Raw genomic sequence first — 11,856 nt, forward strand, 5'->3', positions numbered from 1 at the left:
GGTTCACGCCAAATGTCAACAATCTTAGAGCCGGGTCGAATTAGTGACGGCTATTATGGGCAGATAATTTAGTCTTTAAAAGAGTTGAAACTAAGGGGGGGGGGTAATAAAAAAGTTCTGCTTGATCATTTCATTATCGTCTATAAATGTCAATTGTCGTCACGGACGGCTGCTTTCACGGGGGTGTAGGGTAGTATCCAATTAACAAGTTATAAAATTACTGAAAAGTAAAAAATTAAACAACTAAATAGCGGCGTATGCTACGCCGCGGGTCGGCTCGTATAATTTTTTTTTGAGTGTTAACTTTTTGTTGTTTAAGTTCTTTAGCTACATGTTTTACTATTTGATTAGCTAATCTGGTTTTATATAAGATTTATTGATATAATTTCATTACCGTGTACCAGAAATTATTTCAAAACTGTTAAATAACTGCTAATAATACAAATACGCCACTGCCTAAATCAGTAGGCCTACATCCTATGGCTAATATCATCAGGTCATGTGGCTAACATCATCAGGTCTTGTGGCTAACATCATTAGATCATGTGGCTAACATCATCAGGTCATGTGGCTAACATCATCAGGTCATGTGGCTAACATCATCAGATCATATGGCTAACATCATCAGATCATATGGCTAACATCATCAGGTCATATGGCTAACATCATCAGATCATATGGCTAACATCATCAGATCATGTGGCTAACATCATCAGATTCTATAGTTTAAGTGTGTTGGACATCCCTGGGTCCACCCAGCTCTGATGGGTACCTAACTTATATTAGGGAAACAAAGGCAGCTGGGCATAACGCTGACCTCACTATCCTTATGTATGCCGAGATCTTTGAAACTCTACTTCATCTGTCCCATGGAAAAGATTATGATAAGTTGTTTAAAAAAGGTTTCTGAGTTAATATGGATGAATGCTGAAGTGAGAGCTAAACTGTAAACATCACACCAAATCAAAATGTTATCAACGGGAATATCCGCTGGTATGACGCACCGGTGTACACTATAGATTGATGGATCAGTGTACATGAGAGACATTTTAAATTCTGTCTAGTCAAAACATCACTGGTTAGTGGAGAAATTCATTTTATTTAGGACATTTTAAAGCTAATTAGCAAACTTTAATTATTTATTTAATATTTTAGTTTTAATTATTCAGCTGTATATCATCGTGTAACAAAAAGTTTATAATTTAGTTGTTATTAATTATAAAAGGACTCCCAGATTCTAGATAGATCTAGATCTAGAATAAATCTAGAATCTAGATCTACATCTAGAATCTAGATCCAGATCTAGATCTACATTTCTGGATCTAGATCTAGAACAAGTGTAAAGTTTACTTAAAAATACGTTCTAAAATCCCTTTTAATTTGGATAAATCATTTTGTTTAATTAATATAAAATACATGTAGTTTTGATGTTATTTTGATTTAAACGAAGTTAATAAGCTAGGGTAATATTGAGTATATTAATGTATCTATTTTTAAAAAATATAACAGAAAACAAATTCCAAATAAAATGGCTACAATTTATTTTTTAACATTACTTTTTAAAATACAAAAACTCATCACACGTATGGACCTTCCACCGCTCCTTGTCCATCGTCACAAATCGTCACAAATCGTCACATACCCCCTTTACCGCACATAGCCCCCCCCCCCCCACTAAATGTGTCGTGGTTTATGAACGACCCATTTCCAAAGATATTTCACAACCCCAATCTTAGCCAAGTTTTAACCAAAGACCTATTCCAAACCCTTGCCCAATGATGTAACACCACCACGAACAACTCTGGCGCGTTGTATCAGAGCTGATGGTTCTTTTAAGTTGGCAGCAACTTGTGATGTGTCTCACATCTTCTCGCTTCACAGCTCACATCCTTAGAGACATCACACGTTTTCATCTGACTCCGTCTATACGAACCTCCTTCTGACTCCGCCTATCTAAGAAACGAATCATCACCCAACACACGAACCACCTGACTCCGCCCTCCTCACCCGAACCATCACCTAACTCCGCCCACCCAACACCCGAACCATCACTTGACTCCGCCCACCCAACACACGAACCATCACCTGACTCCGCCCTCCTCATCCGAACCACCACTTGACTCCGCCCACCCAACACCCGAACCATCACTTGACTCCGCCCACCCAACACACGAACCATCACCTGACTCCGCCCACCTAACACCAGAACCCCTACGTGTCCCACAGCTTCCTGTATACCTGTATTCAAGCAGCACCCCCAGCGGTCCAGTCACCCCCAGCGGTCCAGTCACCCCCAGCGGTCCAGTCACCCCCAGAGGTCCAGTCACCCCCAGAGGTCCAGTCACACCCAGAGGTCCAGTCACACCCAGAGGTCCAGTCACACCCAGAGGTCCAGTCACCCCCAGAGGTCCAGTCACCCCCAGAGGTCCAGTCACCCCCAGAGGTCCAGTCACACCCAGAGGTCCAGTCACACCCAGAGGTCCAGTCACACCCAGAGGTCCAGTCACCCCCCTGTCATGGCCGGCAACAGGCCCACAGTGGCCGATGGTTTTCTGGGCTCCCTGCCCACATTCAGCGAGGCTAAGCTCAAAACTAAAAGTCACAAGACCCCGGAGTTTAAGCTCAGAGCTAACAGGGAAGTCATAGAGTTGACTACTGCTGTCCCAATCAAGGTAAGTTGAGTTTAAACTCGGAGCTAACAGGTAAAGTAAATTTCCTTTCGAACCATGGGCAAGTGCAGTAGTTTCTGTGACCTTGGCATATGAAGCGATGGCGTTGTCAGCAATATGCCCAGCCGTCTTTACTTTCTCTAACGTAAGTCCAATCTTTTGTGGCTCGGTGGACGTTCTACGACTTAGCCTGGATTCGAACTCGAGACTTATATGTCAGCAGTCGTATGCTCTACCGTTTGATCACAGTTCCATGAGCTGACAGGTATGTTTAGTTTCAATCCTAGGTAACCTGGAAGAGTTGGCCATTGGATTCCAAAGCTGCTAACTATTTACATCCCCAACGCCATCCGACCACTAAAAAATATCAATTTGGTTATATTCTTTCAAAATATCTAGCACTAGCATAGGCGACTGTTTATAAATTAAAATCTCAGATAAAACATAATTAGCAGGAAGAACAAAAACTCACTAAAATGTAGATTTACAGTTCCTAAACGAATTGAATATAATATTTATTCATAAATAGAGTTCAATTAAATGTCTGTGTACGATCACGACGGTTCCCAGAAAGAACCGCAACGGAAAAAAGCGCAACGGAAAAAAGCGCAAATCAAAAAGCGCAACGGAAATAAGCGCACACGGAAAAAAGCGCAAAGAGAAAAAAGCGCACACAGAAAAAAGCGCAAACAGAAAAAAGCGCAAACGGAAAAAAGCGCAAACAGAAAAAAGCGCACACAGAAAAAAGCACAAACGGAAAAAAGCGCAAACAGAAACAGAAAAATGCGCAACCAGAAAAAACACAACGAAAAATGTGCAAAAGAGAAATTTAGCACAAAGACCATATGGACTAGATGACATTTATACATGACTGTTAGGGCTGCTGTGAGAGTGTCGTGTTTGATCACGTGATCTACTACCATTTAAAGCGTACCACTACCATCTGCATTCCCATCACCACGATACAGGCGATAATCACTTTACACAATGCCTATTATTTTCTTGGTCAATAATTATTCAACTACTATTCTCGTATAAACATAAAACTATCGACATTACACGAAGTATCTTTCACATTCTCCCTAGTCCGAACTACCTAGCTTGCATACTATAACAACCCGTTCCTATGGCAAAACTTCACTCTCTTTCATCCGCGTCATTAAACATGCATTCGTCATATCTCTCGTAACAACATTCATTCGCACCAAAATAACAATTTTGTATTTAATATTTTTTCACATTATGACGCACCTACCTACCTACCTACTACCCACCTACCTACCTACCTACCTAACTACCCACCTACCCACTTACCCACTTACCCACCTACCCGCCTACATACTTACCAAACTACCCACCAAAAAAGTATCGGCGAAGTTCGTAAGTTTCGTAAACTGTACTAGACATCATTTTTTTAATGAAAATTCATTGACATCATTGACATATGTTACATATATGTTACATTTTGCGACAACCTTAATTAGTGCGTTGGGCTTGTATGAAAACTCACTTCGAACTAACTCAATTACATGCTATTTATTTTAACATTACACGGTAAGCGTCACCCAACTGTTGTGATGTGAGGTGAGGACAGGTTCGACAATAAACCAACACGAAAGTACGAAAGAGACATAGATTGCCTATTAGAGAATGGACCCCTTAACTTTCCTAACCCCACCATTTATTATACCCTACCTAACCTCTAAATTTACTGCGCTAAATGTCACTTCCCTCCCAATCGTTCCTATTCTACAGAATTGTGTATACTATTTATTTACATTCTTTAATCTCAATATAACTAAAATAGACTTTTGTTTGAAGGGTAATGAAAACATGTAAACAAAAGGGACGCTACTCTAAATCTATGCGAATACTTTTATGCAGTGGCGTAGGCAGGGGGGGGGGTTTATGGGGGGTCATAACCCCCCCCCATATATATATATATATATATATATATATATATATATATATATATATATATATATATATATATATATATATATATATAGGAACGGGTTGTTATAGTATGCAAGCTAGGTAGTTCGGACTAGGGAGAATGTGAAAGATACTTCGTGTAATGTCGATAGTTTTATGTTTATACGAGAATAGTAGTTGAATAATTATTGACCAAGAAAATAATAGGCATTGTGTAAAGTGATTATCGCCTGTATCGTGGTGATGGGAATGCAGATGGTAGTGGTACGCTTTAAATGGTAGTAGATCACGTGATCAAACACGACACTCTCACAGCAGCCCTAACAGTCATGTATAAATGTGTCATCTAGTCCATATGGTCTTTGTGCTAAATTTCTCTTTTGCACATTTTTCGTTGTTTTTTCTGGTTGCGCATTTTTCTGTTTCTGTTTGCGCTTTTTTCCGTTTGCGCTTTTTTCTGTGTGCGCTTTTTTCTGTTTGCGCTTTTTTCCGTTTGCGCTTTTTTCTGTTTGCGCTTTTTTCTGTGTGCGCTTTTTTCTCTTTGCGCTTTTTTCCGTTTGCGCTTTTTTCTGTTTGCGCTTTTTTCCGTTTGCGCTTTTTTCCGTTTGCGCTTTTTTCCGTGTGCGCTTTTTTCTGTTTGCGCTTTTTTCCGTTTGCGCTTTTTTCTCTTTGCGCTTTTTTCCGTTTGCGCTTTTTTCTGTTTGCGCTTTTTTCTGTGTGCGCTTTTTTCTCTTTGCGCTTTTTTCTGTTTGCGCTTTTTTCTGTTTGCGCTTTTTTCCGTGTGCGCTTTTTTCTCTTTGCGCTTTTTTCAGTTTGCGCTTTTTTCTGTTTGCGCTTTTTTCTGTGTGCGCTTTTTTCTCTTTGCGCTTTTTTCCGTTTGCGCTTTTTTCTCTTTGCGCTTTTTTCTGTGTGCGCTTATTTCCGTTGTGCTTTTTGATTTGCGCTTTTTTCCGTTGCGCTTTTTTCCGTTGCGGTTCTTTCCGGCCACCGATCACGACAAACTAACCAGAATTTACATAAAGTTGATCAACCGAAGCTGACAATGTCTCTGGTGTTTTTGTCTCAGACAGTCACCAAGCTGATCCAGTGTGACGGGGAGAAAGAACTCCCAGAGTACACGCTGAGCCAGAGGAAGGACAAGACCTCCATCTTCTTCCACCTCGGCTTCCCCGCCTCCGGATGGTACAAGTTCAGCATCTTCGCCCTGCAGGAGTCCGAACCCAAGGAGTCGCTGCCCAACGTCTACAACTACCTGATCGAGGTAGAGGTTCCCAAACCAGCCCGGACCTACCCCAAGGTGTACACAAAGTTCTACACGGACTACTGTGTCCTGGAGCAACCTATGGTGCTGAACGCCCAACAGAAGCGTCTTGACCAGGTCAAGTTTGACCTTCTGGTGCCTGGAGCTTTCAAGGTTGCTGTCCACGCAGGGGATGAGTGGTTTCAGTTGACCAAGGACGGGAATAGATGGAGTGACACCCTTGACCTTCACGAGCACGCGACTTCTGGGTCCAAAGTTCAAGTGATGGCGTCTTACGAGGCTGAGGCGTGCTCCTACACTGCTCTGTTGGAGTATACGCTGTGAGAGGCCCCGGAGTGGGGCGAGGGAGTTGTTTTAGATACAGAATAGGGGAGGTTGGGGCTGTGGATTAGCTTTAGATATAGACGCCGGGTGGGGAGCAGGGGATTAGCTTTACAATTATCTCCAGTGATAGGGCTAGGAATTAAATTTACATACATCACCAGTGGTAGGCATAGGGATTAGCTGTACATACATCACCAGTGGTAGGCATAGGGATTAGCTGTACATACATCACCAGTGGTAGGCATAGGGATTAGCTTTACATACATCGACAATGGTAGGTCTAGGGATTAGCTTTAGATCTTGACCTCGGAATGGGTCTAGGGATTAGCTTTAGATCCAGACCCCGGAATGAGCCTAGGGATTAGCTTTAGATCTAGAACCCCGGAATGGGCCTAGGAATTAGCTTTGAAGTGAGAGTTCAGACATCGATTTGAAGATTTCAAATTTCCAATGTCCGTATCTAAAACGTCGACAAGCAGGTATCACTTGAGCCTGCATATGAAAAAAAAACTCAATAGTTAAGTTTTGGGCTGCATAAGGCACGAGACTTCTTGCTGTCTCTACAATCTGATCTCTGTAGCTTCAATTTTTTCTTCTCTCGGTCGTCCGCCATGCCAGGAAAACAAAATTAAGATGTTCTATACACAAGAGAAGCAGTTCAACTTTACAGCTAATGAATTTGTAACTCAGTACGTAAAATAAATGCGTATAGTCTAGTAAATTTGTGGATTGTTTGTATTTTGGTTGTTTATAGAATAACTCACCTCATATTAAATTGAGGCAAGTATGAAATTTTTAGAGATCCGATATAAGCCTATGTCTGTGTATCGCTTTCCTTCATATAAAATTACATTCTTTTATTATGTTTACCAAATGTCTTAAAATTAAAAAAGTCTGTTTAGAGAAAATATTTTGAGTTTCAAGAAATTATAATAATATTATCGATAAGGATGGAGTTATGTAATGTTTTGTGTGTGTGTGTTAATTTTATCTTTTTTTGTTTTGTTTAATGTTCAGTAGAGTTTGCTGGTGGGGGTTGGTGTTAAGGGTTTGTACAGTGGGGGTTTGGGGGTGATGTTAAGAAAGAGTTTGTATCTTGGAGTTTGTTTATACATTAGACGTGGTCTAGCGTGACCTCTGACCCCGAAATGTACACAAGGTAGACATAGGAAAGTATTAAAGTCACAGAAAAGACAGTCTACACCCAAACAGGATTCGAACCCGCACTCCACCAGGCTCCAATTCGCCTTGCCTTTTTTAAAGCAGGTCTATATTGCTATATTAATAGACAATTTGACATGGTTTAATTTTTATTAAAACATTTGGATTTAGGAATAATTTTAAAATATGTACATTTTCTGAATAATTATGTGGTTCTCGTTTCTGTGTGTTGTCATATTTGACCTTAGAAAATGTCAAACAAATGGTTTTAAATCGTAGGACAATAAACCACTATACACAAAAGACAGAAACAAAGACTGTCGCTATCATCAATATTACAGTATTGTTCTTGGTACAGCTACATCTAGATCCAACAGACCTAAACTTTACAGTACGGGTTTTAGTACAGCTACATCTAGAGACCTAAACTTTACGGTATGGTTCTTGGTACAGCTACATCTAGAGACCTAAACTTAATGGTTCTTGGTACAGCTACATCCAGAGTTTCTTCCAGGCATCTCTTCGGGAGGGCTTTGCCCCCCCCCCCCCCCCCGAAAAAATTTTACCGCCCCCCCGAACGAAATGAAATTTATATAATTTATATAGAAAATATATACTTTTAACAGTGTCCGCCCCCCCCCCCCCCCCCGAAGAAAGTCTACCGCCCCCCCCGAAAATTTCAAGTGCCCCCCCCCGGAGAAAAAAGTCTGGAAGAAACACTGGCTACATCTAGAGACTAAAATTTTACTGTAAGGTTCTTGGTAGAGCTAGAGACCTAAACTTTACTGTATGGTTCTTGGTACAGCTACATCTAGAGACCTAAACTTTACAGTACGGTTCTTGGTACAGCAACATCTAGAGACCTAAACTTTATGGTTCTTGGTACAGCTACATCTAGATCATAGAGACCTACACTTTATGGTTCTTGGTACAGATATATCTAGATCATACAGACCTAAACTTTGCAGTACGGTTCTTGGTAAAGCTACATCTAGAGACCTAAGCTTTACTGTATGGTTCTTGGTACAGCTAGAGACCTAAACTTTGCTGTATGGTTTTTGGTACAGAGCCACATCTAGAGACCTAAACTTTGCTGTATGGTTCTTGGTACAGCTACATTTAGATCCTTCAGCCCTAAACTTTATAGTATGGTTCTTGGTACAGCTACATCTAGAGGCCTAAACTTTACTGTATGGTTCTTGGTAGAGCTACATCTAGACCCTAGAGACCTAAACTTTATGGTTCTTGGTACAGCTACATCTAGAGGCCTAAACTTTACGGTATGGTTCTTGGTACAGCTACATCTAGAGACCTAAACTTTATGGTTCTTGGTACAGCTACATCTAGAGACCTAAACTTTATGGTTCTTGGTACAGCTACATCTAGAGACCTAAACTTTATGGTTCTTGGTACAGCTACATCTAGAGACCTAAACTTTATGGTTCTTGGTACAGCTACATCTAGATCCTAGAGACCTAAACTTTATGGTTCTTGGTACAGCTACATCTAGAGACCTAAACTGTACAGTATGGTTCTTGGTACAGCTACATATATTTAGATCCTAGACATTATGTTATAGTTCTTGGTGCTCGATACACAAACATCCTACAAGCTCAACCATTTGACTGCTAGTTCCTAGAGAGAAAAAAACAAGATCAGTTGTAGCAAGATATAAATGAGTTGATCATGCTATGAACGGTTTTAAAAGCCTAGTTTTTTACTTTCTCGTATATATGAAGTATAGAGAAAGTCTTGTAATCGTGCAAAAAAAAATCAAGATTTTTAAAAATCTCGACGTTTTACACCTCACTGATACGGAAAAACATAATTTTGCAAGCTTGCCCGCATGTCTGTGTGTCTGTCTGTCTGTGTGTAAACACGATAACTTGAGTACCGTTACAGCTAGGTTGATGAAATTTCATATATAAGAATTTTATCAAAATCGTAGATCCTGATCAACTTTTGAGCGATTTCCGATAACCGGAAGTGGTACTTTTCCTACTTTGAATTTTTAAAAAGCCTATAATTTGAGTACTATTTCAGATAGATAAATGAAATTTCACATGTAAGTACAATATCTAATTCTCTACCTTCTATCAAATTTTGAGTAATTTCCGTTGACCGGAAGTAGTAATTTACGCTATTTCCAGTTTCTCAAAAAACGCATGTAAATTTATAAAGTACTCATAATATTGCGCACTATTATGCACATTTTATTAGGCGTTCACTTGGTGTGCAATTCATTTTTTTTTACGAGATTCCATTCTATTATAAAAAGTTTAAGAAATAAAAAATGGATTACAAATATTGTCTATGTCCTGAGTTGCCATCCCTCGTAGTTTTATATTAGAATATTCGAGGAAGTTTAGGGGAGATCACTCCCGGTTTATTTTTATTTTTAGCCTTCAATGTGGCTTGTCTTCTCAGGACATCTAAACATGGCTGGCGTTAATTAAAGAAGTTTTAAATAGACAAAGTTCATCGAGGTTAGGAACATATAAGGCCGAGCTAGATTGTGTTACGATTCGTTGTCTTCTCTGTAACAATTCCTAGAATGGCGAACAAAAGTTTTATAATCCTATTTTATCGACACCTGGGTGTCAGTTCCTAGAATGTCAGACATGTAGGCTGTCTATGGCTTTCTTAGAGCTCTGGATTAGAGTCGGTTGGTTCCAGTTGACTGGGTCGTGGTCTTTGTTGGGGTAAACTATAGGAACAGTGGTACTGTGTTGTTTGATCGGTCTGTACATGGCATAGACAGGCATAGAGAGACGTAGAGAGACAACGAGAGTCATAGAGAGACATAGATACATAGACAGAGAGACACACAGAGACATAGAGATGCATATAGAGTCTTAGAGAGACATAGATACATAGACAGACAGAGAGACACAGCGAGACAGAGAAACATAGAGAGTCATAGACAGAAATAGAAACATAGACAGAGACATAGCAAAACATAAAGAGACTTAGATATGTAGACAGAGAGACACATAGAGAGACTTAGTCATAGAGAGACAAAGATACATAGACAGACAGAGACAGACATAGTAGACAGAGACACATAGAGAGACATAGACAGAGAGACATGGAGATACAGAGACAGACATAGTGAGACAGAGACACAAACAGCACCCTAGATTTCAGCAGTGCTACTGTAAGAACAAAATATCTCTATCATCGTGCCCATGTAAAGTTATTGAAGCGAGAATTAAACTTACCCGTTCTATTCAATCTCTTACATAGCGCACATTCATGTCGTAATTTCTCACGGCTATAATTACAGTATAGCTTATTCATTGATTTTAACATATGATAATAAAAAATGTGTATCTCTTTTTCCAGTTAATATAAAAATAGTAGTGGATGAAATTTGAAAATTAAGCTGTGTACACCTCCATGTGTAGTTGTACAACTAATATACGTCTAAAACAGACTCAGGTAGGCCTATTGCATGATTACAAGTGTCGCAATGTCTTGAAAATACCCACCCGTCTCCAATGGCGGAACTAGAACAAAAGGCCGCACTGCAAATAATGCCGGGCCCCTATATATGGTCATATATATAGGTATGGTCATATATATATAGATATGGTCATATATGGGCGTATATATATATATATATATATATATATATATATATATATATATATATATATATATATATATATATATATATATATATTAAACGGTCTCACTACATTTTCAAATTAAACTCCTAATTTAGTAAATAAAAATATGTCATTGGAAATTTTTTCCACCGTGAGACTAACAATAACACAAAATATCCCAAACTCAATTCGGGCCTAAAACTGTTTTTTTTTTTCAATTCATTTACTTTTTTGGTCTGATTTTTGTCCCCTTAGCGGCCTAGGTCTACCCCCTCCCCCGCCCACTGTGTGGTCTTTTGGCTTTGTAGGTCCTTCCCCGTCCCTCCCTTCACTCCTTCCCCACACACCTCCCACACACACCTCCCACAAACACCTCCCACAAGTAAAGGCATATGTTGTACTTGTTACAGCTAAGACATTTGATGCCAGATCAAATTATCCGGTCCCAAATCACGTGATCAAGGTGTCAAGCAATTACCCACTGCGGTTTTAAACCACTTTTTGTTCTGACAAATATTCATCCGCAGACTTTTTACCCCTTTAACAACACAACAAGTAGGACTAGGACCCACACATACAAGACTGACCCAACCAAACGAGACTGACCCACACATCTGACCCACACATACAAGACTGACCCAACCAAACGAGACTGACCCACACATCTGACCCACACATACAAGACTGACCCAACCAAACGAGACTGACCCACACATCTGACCCACACATACAAGACTGACCCACACATCTGACCCACACATACTAGACTGACCCACACATACTAGACTGACCCACACATCTGACCCACACATACTAGACTGACCCACACATACTAGACTGACCCACACATCTGACCCACACATACTAGACTGACCCACACATCTGACCCACACAT

The 11,856-nt window shown here is 40.0% G+C and overlaps 1 protein-coding gene across 1 annotated transcript; it reads left to right on the plus strand.

The window, feature by feature from the left end:
* The first annotated feature begins 829 nt into the window (after positions 1-829).
* LOC131943790 (uncharacterized) lies at positions 830-7,087 on the plus strand. Its single transcript, XM_059304068.1, has 3 exons — positions 830-902; positions 2,227-2,672; positions 5,671-7,087. The coding sequence occupies exons 1-3, from the start codon at positions 830-832 to the stop codon at positions 6,187-6,189; spliced, it is 1,038 nt and encodes a 345-aa protein (XP_059160051.1). The 3' UTR covers positions 6,190-7,087.
* The last annotated feature ends 4,769 nt before the right edge of the window (positions 7,088-11,856 follow it).

The sequence above is a fragment of the Physella acuta genome, unplaced genomic scaffold (genome assembly GCF_028476545.2).
Source record: "Physella acuta isolate Inbredline_101_S28 unplaced genomic scaffold, ASM2847654v3 ptg000466l, whole genome shotgun sequence".
NCBI lineage: Eukaryota > Metazoa > Mollusca > Gastropoda > Physidae > Physella > Physella acuta.

Excerpts from the sequence above, each read along its gene's own strand:
- LOC131943790 (XM_059304068.1), top strand. The coding sequence starts at position 830 with ATGTATGCCGAGATCTTTGAAACTCTACTTCATCTGTCCCATGGAAAA. Across the intron at positions 903-2,226 it reads TGATAAGTTGTTTAAAAAAG|CTTCCTGTATACCTGTATTC; the intron begins GTTTCTGAGTTA and ends CGTGTCCCACAG. Across the intron at positions 2,673-5,670 it reads CTACTGCTGTCCCAATCAAG|ACAGTCACCAAGCTGATCCA; the intron begins GTAAGTTGAGTT and ends TTTTTGTCTCAG.